Source organism: Corythoichthys intestinalis, chromosome 14, assembly GCF_030265065.1.
Source record: "Corythoichthys intestinalis isolate RoL2023-P3 chromosome 14, ASM3026506v1, whole genome shotgun sequence".
In the NCBI taxonomy this organism is placed as follows: domain Eukaryota; kingdom Metazoa; phylum Chordata; class Actinopteri; order Syngnathiformes; family Syngnathidae; genus Corythoichthys; species Corythoichthys intestinalis.
The window spans coordinates 16,482,506-16,502,391 of NC_080408.1; the positions used below are offsets into that span (position 1 = coordinate 16,482,506).

General features: G+C 38.6%; 1 protein-coding gene across 1 annotated transcript in view; it reads left to right on the forward strand.

Moving 5' to 3' along the window:
* The window catches only part of LOC130929535 (collagen alpha-1(XI) chain-like), a 540,279-nt gene that overhangs the window by 476,029 nt on the left and 44,364 nt on the right, over window positions 1–19,886 (forward strand). The window contains exons 19-30 of the mRNA XM_057856736.1: window positions 3,501–3,557; window positions 3,891–3,944; window positions 7,406–7,459; window positions 7,582–7,635; window positions 7,713–7,766; window positions 8,221–8,274; window positions 8,362–8,406; window positions 10,530–10,583; window positions 10,669–10,713; window positions 16,355–16,408; window positions 17,506–17,550; window positions 19,791–19,844. Coding sequence (XP_057712719.1) covers window positions 3,501–3,557; window positions 3,891–3,944; window positions 7,406–7,459; window positions 7,582–7,635; window positions 7,713–7,766; window positions 8,221–8,274; window positions 8,362–8,406; window positions 10,530–10,583; window positions 10,669–10,713; window positions 16,355–16,408; window positions 17,506–17,550; window positions 19,791–19,844 — 624 coding nt within the window. The remainder of the gene's footprint in view (window positions 1–3,500; window positions 3,558–3,890; window positions 3,945–7,405; window positions 7,460–7,581; window positions 7,636–7,712; window positions 7,767–8,220; window positions 8,275–8,361; window positions 8,407–10,529; window positions 10,584–10,668; window positions 10,714–16,354; window positions 16,409–17,505; window positions 17,551–19,790; window positions 19,845–19,886) is intronic.

Sequence of the window (19,886 nt, forward strand, 5' to 3'; positions counted from 1 at the left end):
TGGACAAAGATTGAGTGGCAGTGCTTTAGAGAGGTACAAGTAGGAGGGCAACGTTTACAACACATGGAGATCATTAAGTGGAGCACAAATGTCATAATTTGCAGTACAGTACCGCAGCCAAAACTCATTATAAATTCAAGCACTTTGTTTTGACGTTTGTCTTATTTATTCCTAACCGTAGACACATTTAAAAGGAATTATTCTCACACCTGGAAGCCGAACATCATCATTAATATTGCCATGCAAGGGTGGAGTAGGACATGGATTGCTTCCCTTAGCAAATTAGCTCACTTTTACACCATTAGACTTTAAATGTTCCACACGTTCTTGGCATTGGAGCAAAAACACTGAAAAAAGTGGGGGTTGGTTGGGGGAGAGTCCACTCTGTATATTGTAAAGTTACTTTATTTGAAATATTTTAATGCTGGCAATTTATAGAATAGTTGCCAGCCTTTGACTCATGTAGTAACCAGGGAGCCTTTATTGACCTAACTACAGAACTTAAAAAAGTGATTATTAGATGTGAAAATGCATTATTATTAGTGTTGCACCGATACAATTTTTTGGCCCCGATACCGATACCTGGCTGTGCAGTATCGGCCGATACCGATACCATACCGATACCACCCCGTTTATATATATATATATAGATTTTTTTTTTTTTTTCTTAGTTTTTTTTTTTTTCCCCCCAAAGAGCTACATAATTGGATGTGAAATCATTGCTATCAAGGCTTTGTCAGGCTGTTGCTTACCTTTGCAAAATAGGAAAAAGTACACTAAACCCTAGTAGACAATAGTTGAATAAACCTTTGGCTCTCAAAGGCCAAAATAGTGCTAAATTTGTGAAATTAATAAAACATGTATAATACTAGCCCAACAGTAAGAAAGTAAAAATAAATTCATAATAATAAACTCTGAATGAACTGAATAAACTTTTTTAAACCTCTCAAAGTCCAAACAGTGCAACTTTCATGAAATTATTGTCACATTCTGCTGCTGGTTAGATTGTTGTTATTTTGTTGCTGGGCATGGGGGCGTGGCACTTGAATCCAATGCAGGCTCATCAACGCAGCATTTAAGCACGGGTGATCTCAGAGATGGCTGCCGAGATATTTGCCTTGCTGATGGCTATTTGACATCTGGCACAATAATCTCGCTACATTTGCTTGTTATGCCCCTGCATTGGGTTTTTCTGCTAGTGTGCTGCTCTCGTTTGTAACCGCTGCCTATCGTCTTAGTTTGTCCGTCGACCTGCTGTCACGGACTCCTTTTGTTATTTCTACTATCCCGCGATCGCGTGTTATTTTTTTGTTTGCAATCATTAAACCCTTTTATGTATCCCCCGCTTGTTGTCTGCTTCGAGGTTCAACCTTGTTTCCGCATTTGCGGACGCTAACAATTATAAGTAATAATAATTGACCACAGCATCCCGTCTCTCCTTTTTTTCGGGAGGTGTGAGTCCCTTATTTCTATTTCTGAAAGGTGGCAACAATACTTTGGAAACACTTCCCAAATTACTGCGGCATTTCTTTCAGTAAAAGACAATAAAAGTAAAGTAGACGAAGTGAACTGACCAGAGATTGTTGCTCCGGTCCAGCGGCCTTCTTCCTCTGGATAGCAGTCCTGCTCTTGCAGGCTCAAACTCGTTGTGTTCATTCACGTTTCATCTTCAAATATTTTATCAAGTTCGAGGTATTAAGACTGGCCGATTTAACTCCACATCTCCAAACTTTCAGGCCGCAAATCTTGCATTCAGCCATTGATTTTAATCGACGGGATTTCTATTTGGAAATATTTCCCGACCGCCGCCGTATTTCCTGGTTTGTTTTTCGTCCATATGAAAAAGCCCCCTTTTGATTGGTCAGGAGTGGCTATTGGCCCGCTCTCATTGGTCTGGAGCAGGCCAATAGCGATAGCTGCTTGGTGTTCACGTGTCATCACACAACACAGAGACAGAGTTTAGTGAGCGCCAGGAGGAGAAAAAGGCTGTGGTCAAATGTTATAATAATGGACCGGTAAATGGTATCGGCGCCATCTTTGTTGGTACTCGCCGATACCGATACCACCATTTCGGGCCGGATCGGCGCCCCCTGCCGATACTAGTATCGGTATCGGTGCATCTTTAATTATTATTCAATTTTTATATATTTACATGTTGTTTTTTTACCCACAAACAGTTAATTCAAACGTTAAACCTGAACTATATGTATACCAGTTTGTCCAACTTCTCACTAACATTGACATTAAACACCGGCTTCACTGATGCCATGGCAGCACAGCAGGTGTTTTGCCCTTCCATAGTCTTTTTCTGGACTTTACCCGGTCATGTTTATTATAAACTAGCAGTATGTAGTATGTAACATGAACGAAATACAACCGAATGGCAGATAAAACATACTTTCCTGAGAGATGCAACTGAAATGTCATAACCATAAAGGGGTTAATGCACAATCACGTTTCCATCACTGTGTACAGTATTGTGGTGAGCAACGTGAAGAAGAATTGGAGACAGTTTTTATGTTTCACACTTGACTCTCTTGTGCACCATACACCGCACATCCCCAAGAGGCAGAGCCTTTATTGAACAGAAAACGACAAAACATAACACTAACCACCACTCTGTCAGTGTTGCCACAACTACCCATGAACCATTGCGGGCGTAACACATAATAAATAGCTCTTGCTACAGTATGAATATCCAGCCGAAATAAATTGCTTAGTAATATTCCGGAAAACTTTACTTTTTTTTTTTTTTTTTTAAATACAGTGTCATGTTGTGGAGTACTGAAAGCCACAACGTATCATCACATTTTCATGAAACCGTAAAGTTTGAAAGCCACCTGCGACATTGCAATCCCCAGAGACGTATCTTTTGCTCAAAAGACGGTGCTGTCGCCTCCGCAATAAGCGTTTTTCAATGTTAATTTTTGGAGTTTCAAATCAATTTTCTGCCTACAGAGATCAAACCCATCTTAGAACATTCCCAGAAACAATAAGTACAACTGTGTAAAATTTCGTCAAAATCCGCCCAGCCATTTCGGAGTCCATAGGGAACGAACGCATACATACACCCACACACAGACAAAGTTCCATTTATATTCAAATTTAGATCAACTCTTATAATTTAATTTACAACTCCTCGTTTGTTTTCTTTGGTAGGGTTTTCTCATACAAACTTCAGTTTTATATGCCGTACAGGTGTTGCATCTTCCCATATTCTGTTTTTTTTGGGACATTGCTCAGTCATGTTTTTCAACTAATGCCCTCTCAAGATTTTTCAACCCATGACCAATTTTTAACATCACAGATGCCATGTCAACTATATTTTTGTGGCAGCGTATACAGTGAAGGATTTGATTATGGCATATGTATGATCATCAAAGATTTCCTTATAGACTAGTATGTACATTAATTTAACATCAATTCCGTGAGTCTCCTGTTTTAAACCGTTGGTCGTGTGGGTGAGCAGTGGTTTTACGTGTCTCTTTCATTCCCACCAGCTGGCCATGAGAGGTCCGCCAGGGCCGGCGGGCATGGCGGGACGGTCCGGTCCTGTGGTAAGTCTTCTTTCAAAGCACATTGCACTGGGAATATGCATACTTGTCTCTTCATCCCACACCACACAACACATTAGGTCACGAGCACGCCCTTGGTGCGTGTATACCACACGCCCATATGTACATGTGTAAGTCACTTGCCGACTGAGGTCATGCAGTCATTTCTGGTCTGGATTTGACCCAACTGTGTCGCACACACCCAGGCCCTCTCTTTGCATTTTTACATTATAAATTCCTGATTGAGGATTTGATTTACTACATCATGTTAGGTTCCTGTCCAGCAGCTGTGTATGTTCAAATCATTTTTCCCTCATGAATTCATTTTTCTAACAGGGTGGTCCTGGTGCTCCCGGTCTTAAAGGGGACAGCGGCGATAACGGACCACAGGTGATAAGATTTTTACTTATTTATTATTGTTAACCAGTAAGCATAGAGATATTTTTAATACAGGCCATGCTTTAATAAAAAATAAATAAATAAATAAATAAATAAACAAGCATTCTTGTACAGCTGAAGTTATCGAATGTTTTAGTAATCAAGTTTTCTACTGAAAATTCCATTGATTAATCGAGTAATCGGATAAAACATTTTTTTAGGTAAAGAGAACTTATATATATATATGAGAAACAGTGTTTTTAATAATGGCGTTATTTTTATCAGTAGTGAGTAATCTAAATAATTACTTTCTCATCTTGGCAACGCCGTTACCATTACTGAGGCGGGAAAGGCGTGCGTTACGATCCGTTACTATGTTGGTTGAACGACGCAAGAAAAGTTACGTACTCACGGAGACGAGAGAGCAGAGCAGGAGTGGGGAGGAGGCAAGGGAGTTGGGATGCCGTTGCAAACGCGATGCTAGGTGGCGCCAATAATACCTGATTGTAACCGATAGCCTACAAACTACGTCCACATGATGCTACGGTAGATATCAAATATTTTAGAACTAGATGCAAATGACAGACACGGCGTCATTAGCAACATGTATAAAGAACTAGATGCGTTAGTAAACAGCCGCCATCTTAAAGCAGTAGACTTTTTAGGAAGGCTCTGTTGTAGAGAACCTTCATAGCGAACCTAAGTAACTTTTTATCTAAAATGCTCCTAAATCAGCAAAATCTTGACTTAAATCTATCTTTAAATGATGAAACAGTTTTAAAACTAACACATGTCGAAAAGTAGACAGAAGGGAACTAATGCAATATCGGGAGCAATTTTAACAACTTCAACGATCGATTCACAACATGACTTCCACACATTGCAAAGGTTACTATCTAGTTATCGTACTATCCGCAAGTTTAGGGTTAAGAATTGGGCTAGGGCCAATTGTCCCAAAAACCCTTTAAACTTCACATTGGTTTTCACCTGTTTTTTTGTTTGTTTGTTTTTTTTGTTTTTTGTTTTTTGTTTTTTTTTTGGGGGGGGGGGTTTAGAAAAAAAAAAAAAAAATATTACCAGTTACTTTACCAAGTAGCTAATTACTCTTACATTCAGGTAACTGAGTTACTAACGCAATTACTTTTTGGGAGAAGTAATTTGTAACTATAATTAATTACTTTTTTAAAGTAAGATTAACAACACTGAAGAGAAAACAAGACATTTCCCCTAATATTGAATCATTTTTAGACAATTAATGTCTTTATTTTAGATGTACATTGTTGAAAAAAAAACAACAATTGCATCTCAGATGTGATTAGAAAAAAAAAATCACTGCATTCCATTAAAAAACTTAAGATCTTATTTTTAAAAAAATCTTATCTCTTACCTAAAAATTTCATTACGCTTGATAACACACATCACATAAAGTTAGGTGTTTTTCCCACGTGTTTCAATTGAATTCCCATTTTCGTCAAGCTAGTTTTAAGTTCTAGTTAAGTTTCAAGTTTAAATCTAAATTGTAAGCCCTGATAGGATTTTTTGCAGTGTTCAAAATAAATGTATGGTACCTGCTGTATTGGAGCACATTAGGCACCAGTGCTACTTGGTTTTATCCATCAATGACTACCTAGCTAAAGCTGACAGTTAGCCTAATCATGTTTTCATTTTATACCCTAATCACTCTCCAGTGTTGTGTTTTTACAGATTAAATAAAGACTGTATGAAAGACACGTTAGCAATGCATCGACAGTAGTCATAATTATTAGAAACCTAGCCCTCCGCAGGGCTAACGTTACGTTAGCAAGGTACAGTAGTGTTAATCTTATTTATTGGCGCTACGTTAACACATTTTGACCATGTCCCGAGTATTGCTCCACCGCTCTCAGAGTAAACGGGGTGCCTTCGGTAGAGCGAGGGGTAGGCAGGCGGGTAGTGCTGTGGCGCCCACCCCGGGTTTCGGGAGCGGTCTACAGTCGGGGGGTCCAGCCTGGGGTGCGGAAGCATCTGCGGGTCCGCGGGTAGCCGGGGCCGGGCGGAGGTAGTGTTATGCAAGCGCTGTCTTACAGTGAATACATGACAGTGTTCGCCATGGTCTGCAGCTTGAAATGCTGCCACACTTTTGAATTTTTTTTTTTTTTCTTGGTGCCTTTCTCTTCGCTTTCATGGGCTCATTCATCGTTACCTCTATATTCATTCTTGGTTGAAATCAATTGTATCTGCCGCATCCCTATTCTTCCTGTACGCACGTCACGTCAGCGCGTTGTGCCGCATTAAAAGTAGTCCAGGCAAAACGTCATGCTTAGACCAGCTCTGGCTTAGCATTGGCAAAATGAAAGGATTCCTCGAGGCGGAGAAAATTCCTCGATCCATTTTTACAATCGAGTTACTTGAATTATTCGAGTAATTGATTCAGCTCTACATTTGTGTATTGGAAAATTCTATGAAATACATTGTGTTATGCTTATTTAGAAATGTTATGATCCACGTTATTGATTATTTTTATGCAGGGTTTCTAGAGATCTTAAGAAAATCTTGAATTTGGTTGTAACAACTTTAAAAACATCCTTAAAAAAAGTCATATATGATTAAAGTTGCTTTGAAAAACATTGCTGCAGATTAAAATTTATTTTTAAGTGGCCTTTTAAAAACTCCTGAACACATTTGATCAAACTTCTTATATTTGATCTAAAAAAATTACCATAAATATTCTTACATTTTGAACTTTGAACTTATGAACATTTGAACTGGAATCATGCCAAAAATAATCCACACAAATTTAATCCGTTAAATGGTCTTAAATTTGTTCGGAAATCCCAATTGTCTTAAATTTGTTCAAATTCAAATATATTCTATTCAACTTAAATTTTAATCTAACAAAAATAAAATTAAAATTAACCTCAGAAATATGACATCCAACATTTAACATCTATTCAGTTTGGTCATAGATTGCAATTGAAAGGCCAACCGCTTGCAAAACGAATGAATCTAAATTGTGTATTGTTAATACCTCCTTTGCGCTTGCTAGATGCTTACTCAACTCAAGAAAAATGTCTTTTTACTGCTGCGCACCTGCTTAAACTTCTCATCACTTGGCATTTTAGAGGAGGGTTGACGAATGAATAGCTGGAATTTATTTAAAGAAAATTTTGAAAGAATTTGGGAACCAAAATTGTGCATGTTCTGGCAGATTTCTTTAAAGATGACTTATGAATAAGTCTTTTACACACGATATTCTTTCCGTTGTGAAGTAGTGAGGCACAGGTTGCAACCGCTACCAATTATCATGTAAACGACAAGTATATATGCTCTGTTTTACTTATGTACCTGATATACTTATGAGTTATCATGAGTAAAAACATACTTGAAAAGCTTTATATTTGACTTCCTTAAGCCAATAGATAGCCTGTGTGTGGGTATTTATTTACCAACTAAGCAAGGTAATAATCACTATTATGTTTATGCTTGTTCTTTAGGGCCCCAGAGGTCTTCAGGGTCCAACTGGCCCCCCAGGAAAGGCAGGAAAGAGGGTGAGTGAAACTTGAATGAGTCACTGCTATCCAAATGGAGATCATTTAATCTAAAAAATGACCTGTCCAACGGCACCTATGTTGAGTCATAATTCTAATATGGTTTGTGTGTACTGCAAAAGGGCCGTAACGGAGCTGATGGTGCACGGGGAATGCCAGGAGAGCCCGGAACCAAGGTAACTTAAAGGCATACAGTCATGGTTTATCACCGCCGCTTTGTTGCATTTGTCGTGACGTCACTGTGCCTTTGCAGGGCGACCGAGGTTTTGACGGCCTTCCCGGTCTACCCGGAGAGAAGGGTCATCGTGTAAGTACAAGGTTTTTTACCTGGTCCACTTTTCTTTTACCATCTTGTAATGTTCATTCCTAACAGAAAATGGAATGGAAGGGCATATATAGAACAAGCATCATTTCACATTTACACCTAAATTATGCTGTCTTTAACGAACTGAAGCCACAATATGTTTTTTAAAAAAAAATAGGTTTGACCATTCCATGTCAGATGTAGGCTCCAAAGTCTTGTTGTTTGACCCATTAAAAAAAAAAAAATGCTAGGGCGGAGGCCAAGGAAGAGTCCTTTTGAGATCACACAGAGAGTATTTCAAGACGTCAGTTACATCCTATAGGGCGTAATTAAAGGACGTCCGTATAGATGACATAAGTACAGGGAAGTGTATTCTCCAATTGTGGTCAACCCCAGCTGTGAGCCCAACATTCTCCCCTTGCGTTGCTAACTTTTCTTTGATACTTCCTCTCTCCAGGGGGAACATGGTCCGACAGGGCCTCCAGGGCCTCCAGGAGAAGACGGGCCAAGAGTGAGTAGTCGGCCTCCTAAACCCTCCATTTCCGACTTCCCCCACGTTTTGTTTCCATGCCAGTAACTCCAATCATTGCCTCCGCAGGGAGAAGATGGCCAGGTTGGACAGAGAGGTGTGGCTGGAGAGGGCGTAAGTGGATTTATTGCCTTCTGAAAAAGAAAATGTGTGCTATAAGTCTAACACGTGGCGGTAAATCAAGCTGTCAAATGCACCGTCTTGGTCATCAAAACCAAAAACAATGTGTGGGAGAACAGATAGTTTAATGTCTGTGACAGACACTCACTTATACACACAACACTCGCTTGATTATATACATTATGTCCAAATTGAGATTGGTTGATTGAATGTGAGATTCCCAAGATGACCACACGAGGTCAGTGTTTAAGAGCTCAATAGATGTTGGGTGCGCCAAGTTCCCACGCTTTTATACTACTGTGTAGTTGCCACTAAACTTGTAATTTTTTTAAGCAGACGACCATTTCAGGAGCTATCATACAATGTCATTTAATTTGATTTTTCTTTTGTGCTTTATTGTTTTTGCCCATAATGTTTCAGTTGGCTTTTATTGCTTATTATTCAGAGCTAATAACTACCGTAATTTTCGGACTATTAGCCGTTACTTTTTTCCCTCGTTTTGAATCCTGTGGTTTATAGTCCAGTGCGGCTTATTTGTCCATCATAATTATGACGTGACACGATCATTGCATTAATGAAAGGTTATGACAGATTAGTTGATTTTTTTTCCCTGTTTTATCAGCGACAAACGTTTTAGGTTGTTTTATTTACCTGACATGTTTCATTGTGTATGACAGACGTCATTAAGTGTCAAATTATGTCAGTATCTCCATTTATGTCCAACTCAGATCTTTTACATCCATTCAAAAGTGAAATAATTTTCCGGATGACATAAAATGACATCCATCATAAGCATTAAGGAATGCTTATTGCAGTGTCATGTCATAATTATGATGGTCTTTTGACAGTCTTATGGCAAATAAACTGTTACCAGATACCATAACAAGCAATTAATGAAATAACTGGAACAGTAACTGAAAAAATAATTAGCACAGAACATGAATTCTGATTGTAATTTACATTTTTAGCAATGCAACGCATGCTAGGATGTTGGACGACAACAGGTGACAGCAGAGGTTGACCCTCTCCCCCAAGTGAGGAGTAATGGCCAAATGAAGCTTCTTCAAGCAATGAAGCTTTGCAGCTAAATGGTTCATAGTTTCACAGTGGTTCATTTGGTCTCATGACAGTCCTAAAATGCCGCTGTCAAATAAAGTTTTACCCGTTAATATCTTTTAGTATAAATACCCCATAATACAGTGAGGACAGTTTATAGTCCAGTGCGGTTTATCTATGATGAAATGCCGTTTTCGTGTCAGATTTGGTGGGTGGCGACTTATGGTCAGGTGCACCTTGTAGTCCGAAAATGACGGTATTTTCTTTGCTGTTATATTCAATTTTCCTTGCTGTTTTCTACGTTTGACTCATTAAATCTTTTTTTTTCTTCTTTTTTTTTTTAAAATAGTCCATGTGCTTTATTTTTTCTTTGTTTCACTTCTTTCACTTTTTAGTAAATGTTCTTTTCTGCTTTGCTCCATTATAATTAGCTTTGCTAATTATAGCTTTTCTTATTTTCGATGTTCTCCAAATGCTTTATAATTTTTTGCAAAGTTAATTGTTTGCTGTACTTGCCTGTTATCCTCAACATTCTATACTGTTCTACTAAATGTTGTTTATTGGTTCAGTCATCTTTTTAGTTCTGTTGTCCTGTTGTATTGGTTACTCCAATGAGCTTTACTTGATTCCTTACTATGATAATATATTTTAATTTCTCCTGTGCTTACTGTCTTACTCAGTGTTCCTAACTAATCTCCCTCGGTTTTTGACCTAATAATAGTTTTATTCAGTTTCATATGTGATTTAAATTAATGTTCTCTTCTGTTTTATGTCTTATTTCCTGCCTCCTTTTCTATTTTACTCAGCATTTTAAGTGGTTTACCTAAATTGCTTAATGCAAACACTGTCACTGTTTTATTTCTCAATGTTCTGACTTATTGTTTCTGTTTTAGCAATCCTCTATTTTTCAATACAGTTTTGCTCATTGGTCTTGTTTTTAATAACAATTTTTCAATACAAGATTTCCACCCAGTGCTCTTAGTTATTTACATTCTGCCGTTACTCTGTGTTCTTTATCATTCTATTGAACGTCATGCACTTTGCAATTGTTTGTCATTCAGGGTCCCCGAGGTTTGCTTGGCCCCAGAGGTTCTGCGGGTCCTGCAGGACAGCGCGTATGTAGGCCGCACATACGCTAACGTCATACTCATGTTCCTCTCTGGCTATGTGCCCTAACCTCTCAAACTCTTCTCTCTGCAGGGTCTTCCTGGACTTGACGGGCAAGCAGGTCCCAAAGGAAACATGGTGAGCTTTTGTTTCGACTTGGTGTGTTGTTTTTAAATATTTATCCAAGGAGGGCATTAAATCACATGTGTCAAGACCACCAAAGTGATCGCTTTGTCATTCACGCTGCTTGAGTTTAATCACATGTCATAACGAAGGTCATAGTTTGTTTGTAGATTACAATGCATCGTAGTTGTCAAATGACTGTAGGAACATCAATAATGATGATGCTGTCAGCTTTCTTGGGGGTCCAACTGAGGAGCTGGAAGGAGGTGGGATCATTGGTCAAGAGGCCTAAACAAGTCTACATGTGGTCATTGAGTCAATGACATGAATATTATTCATAAAACCAACATGTTATTTGGGTAATCTCTGTGAGGCCTCTTAAAGGGATTACGCCAGTCCTTAATTAGCCTTCTTTTCATTCAAAGTTGTCAGGACATATTTATATTAAGATGGGAACTTTTGAGACAGATTCCCCTTTGAGATGTTATTATGTCTGGGTGAGGTTTGTGACACATTTAAACCTCAATAAGAGGTGCACAAAAAGTTGCAATCCACTCCCTGTTGTTACAGTTTTATACACACTAAAATGTGTCCATTTATGACATCACAAGCATATGACATTTAGGCTTGCTGACTTCTGTTGGTGGGTTTCTTCCACACAAACTCAACAAAGCAAACAATAAAGTACTTTTCAGATTTTTTTTCTACCAAGTTAAAAGCATACAATTGTTGAAAACCTCTTATCTCGATATTTTAGTCCGAATAAATCGACTATCTTCATGCGGTGTTGTCATTTTAGTTCATCCCGAAGTTTACTCCACACCAGCTGAGGCCGGCTTGCCTTTTTAGTTTGATCCCAAACATGTTCAATAGGTTTATGAGACTCTAAACTTATCCAAGTAAGAAATTTTCAGACTATAAATCATAGTTTTTCTCATATTGGCGATTTATGTGTAAAATTATTAACACATTTTTTCAGTCATTCCTTGTTTTATCACGGTTTAAACTTCGCGTCCTCAGTCGATCACAGATTTTTTTTTGTTTTGTTTTGTTTCCAATCAAAAAATAAATAAATAAATAAATACAGATGAGCCGTCCCGAGCCGATCGTGTTGTCTCACTCACCCTCCTGCCGCTCGTTGTTGGTCAGGCAGTGCACTGGAGTTGCCTGTTAAAGTTAACGATGATTGACAGACGTTTAATGTTTGATCTTGCCAGAGATGCTGGGAAGCCAAAGCTTCAAAGCGTCAATCATCGTTTAACTTGTTAAAGGGTATGACAACACCTGGGGAAATGCTAATATTCCATCATTTATCCATAAACGCATGCCTTTTGGATTCATATCATGCCACTTCGTGTAATTACACACATCGCAACACCAAGAAAATGATAGAAATTTGGATTGATTGTCAAGCTAAAAGGACCCGCCCACGATATCCCGGAAATCTAGCATATTGTGTGCGTGACGTCACTACAAGGAAACAACCGGCTCAGTGCTTAGTACTGAATGGCGGCGATGATAGCGGACAATTTTGTTTCTAGTTGCAGCGACGAATCCGACGTAATAAACATTCTTCTAACAGGAGAGGAGAGTTATGAACCTTTCTTTGATGTTTTGGGTTATCAATTTGAGCCCAAACGAAAGCCAATGCAGCCTAATGAAAGGATCATTGAGAGGAGCAATCACACTGATGAAACACCGGCAACATCGTGTGGGAAACACCGAATGGTTTGTTTTGCATTTCTTTTTGTGAAGCTGATGCACCGTGACCGCAAAATAATGTAATGTATAGAATAATTATCATTTATTGTGCTATCATAGGTTTTCGCTCTGCCGACAGACACAAACATGAATGGGATTCGAGGATTTGTTCTATATATTTTACGAGCGATAATTTATACATGTGTCCAGTTCTATATCCAGTGCGCTATATGTTTTTATTATAAAAGAGTACTCACTCTGGCCATTTCGAGCTTGGCTGCTCCGCTCCTTTGGTTAGCCTGGGGTGGTCTCATCAGAGTCAGTCGTCCTCTTTTTTGATATTGCGGGACATTTAGGTGGCTGCACGTGTATGGTGGCTGCTTTCATCAGCAATTTCTTAGCAAAACCTGATTTCATTTGTCCATAGTTCGAATAGCTTTCAGGTGTAAAATGCGCACCACACAAAACCGTGCCGGAGGCTGGGTCTGCAAAATTAGCCCTCTTAGCACGGACGAACTTTACTCATTGTCTGCGTAGTCCAGCTCTTTTTCTCGCGTTCGGGAACTCATGGGTACTACATTGCGACAAATGGCTATTTGTAGACCACATAGCATGACAGGTTTGAACCATTTTAGCGCTTTTTTGATAAAACACAAACGCAACTATCTCGTCGATAAACAACGATTGCACCTGCCTCGACCTTTCGTTTCCTTGTTATGACGTCTCCGCCCCATTCGGCTGTTTCCGGAATACGTTCGGAAATGTTCGTAATTTTCGATCTGTTTTCGATAATTGCTGATGAATGCGATTTATTTTTTTGGTTAACTTTATTAATATTTGTTATCTTGCCACATAACGGTTCTATTGATGTCTCACATCCCCTTAGTGTTTTAATACCCTTTAAACAGTTGCTGTGGCAACTCATTGCGTGTAAGTGAGCAGCTTGAGCAGAGCAGACTCACTCAATGAAGCATTTAATAAAGACGAGCATTTTTCTACTTTATTGCTGTTTAAATATAATTCGGTGGGATAACAACATGTTTAAAACTTTTCATAATCACTGTTATTACATTTGAAGTGCTTAAAAACCATTTATTAAAATATATATATATATATATATTTTTTTTTTTTTTTTTTTTTTTTTAATCGTCGTCTCGCCCACCCGGGCAATATGGTCTCTCCTTTCAAACTCGGGTCCTCTACCAGAGGCCTGGGAGCTTGAGGTTTCTGCGCAGGATCTTAGCTGTCCCTAGGATTGCACTCTTCTGAATGGAGACGTCGGACGTTGTTCCTGGTATCTGTTGGAGCCATGCACCCAGCTTGGGGGTTACTGCCCCTAGTGTCCCGATCACTACTGGCACCACTGTTGCTTTCACTCCCCACATTTTCTCCAACTCTTCCTTTAACCCGTGATATTTCTCCAGCTTTTCATGTTCTTTTTTCCTGGTGTTGCTATCACTCCGGATTGCTACATATATCACGACTGCTGTCTTCTGATGTTTATCCACCACCACTACGTGAGGCTGGTTGGCCATCACCAGTTTGTCTGTCTGGATCTGGAAGTCCCACAGGATCTTGGCTCGGTTGTTCTCGACCACCTTTGGAGGTTGCCCACCTTGACTCTGGGATCTCCAGTCCGTACTCGGCACAGATGTTCGTGTACACTATGCCTGCTACCTGGTTATGTAGTTCCATGTATGCCTTGCTTGCCAGCATCTTACACCCTGCTGTGATGGGCTGGACTGTCTCACGGGCCTCTTTGCATAGCCTACACCTGGGGTCCTGTCTGGTGTGATTTATATATATATAAATGTTTATATTAAATTATTCTTTGGAGAAAAAAAGTAAAAAAAAATATGTCTTATATGGATCTCTTTTCAATGCTAAATCTGAATAAATACATTGTGGGGGCGCTACTTCGCGGTTTTTCACTTATCGCATCCAGTTCTGGTCCCCATTAACCGCGAAAAACAAGGGATCACTGTATATCATTTTTATTTATACATTTTATTTGTTTTTTTTTACACTAAATCGCAACGTTAGCATACCGTGCACCTAGTCAGCATGTTGTTCTCTATTTTATTTTTTATTTGATATTGCCTTTCAAGGTGTCATTTCTGTTCTTGGTATTGGTATATATTATGTTAAATACATTTCACCCAAAAATGCAACTGCTACTCAGGTGCGACTTATACAGTGGTACCTCGACATACGATCGCTTCGACACACGATCTTTCTGATACCCGACGTAAAATTTGACTCGCCATTTGTTTCGACATCCTCGAAATACGACAATTTATGACAGCGCCACAGTTTCTTCGTTTTCCCGCAAGAGGGACCCACAGCAGATTTTCTTGAGAGAAATCAACATGGGTTCCAAGAATATTAGCGCAGGTGATGAAAAAAGGAAAAAGGTGAGGCTTACCAATGAAATGAAGATGGAAATGATAGAAAAATATGAGCCTGAGCTTGGTGTGCGCTTCCTTGAACTGGCTCGACAATACGGCCGTAGACAGTCTACGATCTCGACAGTCTTCGTCCGATCTCCGTTCGCCAGTCTTTATGAGTTAAGGTGACAATTATTATGATTGACACATCGGCAAAAAAATCGTCAGCTTTGTCAGGTTTTGAATCATTTATTTCAGAACTTGTGCAACACAACATGCCTACTGTCCGTCGCAGCTGAACATGAAAAGTGAAAGCAAACAGTCCTCTCTCACTATGTCAGGTCAGCCATGTGGTGCGTTCAGGTACACCACGCAAAACACATTAGAACCCGATTCGTTACATGATTACAGGTTTTATTATAATTAATACTATTATTATATTAGGGCTGTCAAAATTATAGCGTTAACGGGCGTTAATTAATTTTTTTAATTAATCAAGTTAAAATATTTGACGCAATTAACGCAGATGCCCCGCTCAGATTTAAATGACAGTACAGTGAAACGCTCACTTGTGTTTTATGGAGTTTTGCCGCCCTCTGCTGGCGCTTGGGTACGACTGATTTTATAGGCTTCAGTACCCATGAGCATTGTGTAAGTAATTATTGACATCGACAATGGCGGGCTACTAGTTTATTTTTTGATTGAAGATTTTACAAATTTTATTAAGAGGGGTTTTAATATAAAATTCTATAACTTGTACTAACATTTTTCTTTTAAGAACTACAAGTCTTTCTATCCATGGATCGCTTTAACAGAATGTTAATAATGTTAATGCCATCTTGTTGATTTATTGTTATAATAAACAAATAAGGTCCTTATGTACCGTATGTTGAATGTATATATCCATCTTGTGTCTTATCTTTCCATTCCAACAATAATTTACAGAAAAATATGGCATATTTTATAGATGGTTTTAATTGTGATTAATTACGATTAATTTTTAAGCTGTAATCAACTCGATTAAAAATTTTAATCGTTTGACAGCCCTAATTATTATTCCTATTTTTATTCCTATTTTATTTGGTTTGCTCTGTGTAATTGCTATTTGCAATAGTACACAACAAGTTTTTTATTAGGGATTTAGTGTGGTTTTCGGGCTGTGGAACGAATTAATGGAATTGTAATCTATCCTCATGGGAAAATCTTGCTTGACATACGACCATACCGACTTACAAACATGGTCCTGGAACGAATTAACTTCGTATGTAGAGGTACCACTGTATTTATTTTTTTCCTCTTCATTAATTGTTTTCACATTGCAGCATAGTAATTTTTTTAGGAAACAAATGAAACAGTGATAACTGTTTGATTCGTGTAGGTTTAATGAGTTTGACAAAATTCCAAAAAGCATATCACTTGCCATCACATCACGAGCCAGAGACTAATTTGCAGTCTGGTATTTCTATGTATTTTTATTTTCTGAAGTCAAAAGTTGAAATTGTATATTTATTTTTGCAAATAATATAATCAAATGAAAATATTGACAATATCCTTCTATTCTTTTATAGGGTGTACAAGGAGAGCCAGGTCCTCCCGGACAGCAGGGCTTGCCTGGTCCTCATGTAAGTCTTCATGCCATCAATCCATCCATCTATTTGTCAGTATGTGTGTGTATGTGATCTGTTTTCTAACTCAACATGATCACTTCCTGTCTTAAATTCTATCCCTCGCTATTTCTTTATTCTCCTGCTCAGACGTCTGTTTTCCCCATTCAATGTCTGCACGAGCACTTTGCGCTCATCTACCCACCCTCTTTTCAGCCCACAAATTTCACACGGGGAGTTGACCTTCCCAGGGGGAAATATTTAACGATCGAAAAGTGTTTGAAAATCCTAATAAACATTGTTCATCTCATCAACTCCAATTTCCCCTCGTTTTAAGTGGCTGGTACCATACCATTAGAGTCCATCTGGCAATTTTCGATTCACATGTTTGCAAGTTGCAGAGTTAATATTATGAGTCAATAAAACATGCCAATAACGCCATGCAGAAAAAAGGTTTAGAGCATGAAGCAACTTGTCAAAATTGTGTCAATTTGACCAGCAATATAACAGGAGTGGTGTAATCCACTGAAAATCATCATATCCGATGTATCTTTCAGTGAGAATTCCGTTGGTTTAGTTTAAATAAACATAATTTCTAAGTCAGTTTTGAACTACAGTACTAAACATTTCAATTTAATACTTCATGCTTCACGCTTTGGTGAGAATAGTTAACTTGAATTTAATCAAATGTGCTCATTAAACGTGAACATTGCACTGGAAATGATGATTTTATTTTTAAGTTCACTTCTATGTTTTTTACATTTCTGGGTCAAATGGACTCTGGGACATAATGACCTTTAAAGAATTAGAACGATGACGCTCAGACTTTTTCTTAACTGGGGTTGGGAGAATGTCCAATCTGTTCCTTAGTCTTATTCTTCCCAAGGATCGGGCCTCAGGAGTGAAGTCAAGTGATTTGGGGAAATAATAATAAAAGGTCATTTGCACGGGCTGCTGAGCACGTCTGAATAAACACTGCTAAAGTGCTTCCAATGTGGAAGCCATGAAGTGGAGAAAATAAGCAAGTTAAACCTGGAAACTGCCTTGACAGGTGCTCTATTTTGCTCTTTGTGTGTAATATCCAACCTTTGTTTCTCTTTCGCCTTCTTTTTCAGGGTCTTATTGGGCCTCAAGGTCCAATCGGGCCTCCTGGTGAAAAAGTAAGTCCTCCTTCTGCCTAAAATGTCAATTTTTACTTGAAAGCGTTCCTGCAGATGTGCTGACGTGGAAGAGCGCTTCATGGAGTTGCCTTCTTCTGACTTAGAGCGCCTCACATTAGACAACTAGGGAGTTACACAAGGGCGTTATACACATTATATAAGTAGAAATTAAAGTGAACACTTACTATTATATCAATCGATGTTGGGTCCATTCGAGACTTGGACCACGGTTCCCCATTTAAAGGCACTCTTTGTTGATACTTTCTGATTTTTTTTTTTATTGCAAACACTGTTTAAGCAGTGTTGTTAATCTTACTTTAATTAATTACAGTTACAAATTACTTCTCCCCAAAAGTAATTGCATTAGTAACTCAATTACTTGAATGTAAGAGTACTTAGTTACTTTGCAAAGTAACTGATGTTACCTTTCATATATTTTTTTTCATTCCCAAAAAAAACACACAAAAAAACATAGTAACCTTTGCTATGTTTGGAAGTCATTTAATGTTGTGAATCAACCGTTAAAGTTGTTAAAATTGCTTCCGGTATTGCATTAGTTCCCTTCTGTCTACTTTCGACATGTGAAAGTTTTCAAACTATTTCATCATTTAAAGATAGATTCAGGTCAAGATTTTGCCGAGTTAGGAGTATTTTAGATAAAAGGTTACTTACGTTCGGTAGGAAGGTTCTCTACAACAGAGCCTTCCAGAGAAGTCTACTGTTTACAAACGCCGGCAAGTCTATCATTTCGCATCTAGTTCGCTATGCATGTGCTTAACGCCACCGTGTCTCTCATTTTGCATCTAGTTCTTTTTCTACATGTGATATCTAAAGTAGCATCATGTGGGCGTAGTTTGTAGGCTTTCGGCTACAGTCAGGTATTATTGGAGCCACCTAGCATCGCGTTTGCAATGTTGTCACAACTCCCTTCCCTCAGAGATAGCTCTCGTCTCCGGGATTCCGTGTCTCTCAGACTTTTCTCACGTCATTCAACCAACGTAGTAACACGTAGTAATGCACGCCTTTACAATAAATCTCTGAATCTGAATCTCAATCTTCAGTAACGGTAACAGCGTTGCCAAGATGAGAAAAGTAATTAATTAGATTACTCACTACTGAAAAAAACAACGCTGTTAGTAACGCTGTTATACTCTAAAGCCGTTATTAACAACACTGCCTTTAAGGGCCTGATTTTTATAGATTGCGCCAGTACACTCTGTCGGAAAATGCAACACAAGTGTATTTTGGTAAACTAAAACTAAACTGGGGAAATGGGCGCAGGACACAGGTTATCAAGGTGGAAAGCGGTCACCCTCGTGAACATAAAGTTCTTATCTGCTCGTGAGGTCTGCTCACAATTCCTCATACTAAGTATGTATTGCTTCGACTATCCATGAGATAACCTGTATCTCCTTCTGTCAGGTAGAGGACAAACAGTAGAAAGAAGCATGCCAATGCTGATGTTTAATTATTTACACTATCATTGATGAAACTGTGATAAATGTGGCAAACAAATTCATCACACTTTTCCACATTGCCACCGTCAATACCTGTGAGTGATGGGATCTTGAAAGCCAAGGCAAGGCAAATTATCTGTATAGCACAATTAAACACAATTCAAAGTGCTTTACATCACATGAAGGTCATAAAAATCACATTAAATCAAAAGAACGTTAAAACAAAGGCAATCGATACATGAAAATCACATTCAATTGAAATCAGAAATGGGAATAAAGCAGAAAAGGAATAAAAAGTAAATCGCTTGAAGTTTGAAATATGTAGACAGTTATGATATGCTGTGGTAAACAAAAGCGCTTTTAGCCCTGATTTAAAGGAGCTAACAGTGTTAGCATACTTTAGACCTTCAGGTAATTTGTTCCAGAGGTGAGGAGCATAATAACTAAATGCTGCCTCACCCTGCTTGGTTCTTGTTCTTGGAACATATAGGAGACCGGTTTCTTAGGGGTCTAGATGTTTCATAGGGATCCAACAGATCAAGCATGTATTTTGGTCCAAGGCCATTAAGTGTTTTGTAGACGAGTAGTAGTAGTAGTAGTAGTAGTAGTAGAAAGGATTTAATACAGTTAATCCACTGATGTTGAGGGCATGAATTTGCAGCTTGTTGTCCATTAAACTTTTATTCCTCATAAAATATTGAGTAATCACGCAAAATCTGGTTTTCTGTTATTTTGGGGGGTTTTTTAACTCCCCGTCTTCTTCTCTCTATTTTTCGAACTTAGGGACCTCAAGGTAAACAGGGTTTGGCCGGCCTGGCTGGTGCCGATGGACCTCCTGTGAGTAAATTCCGTCCTCAATTTGTTCAAATTGTCAACCAA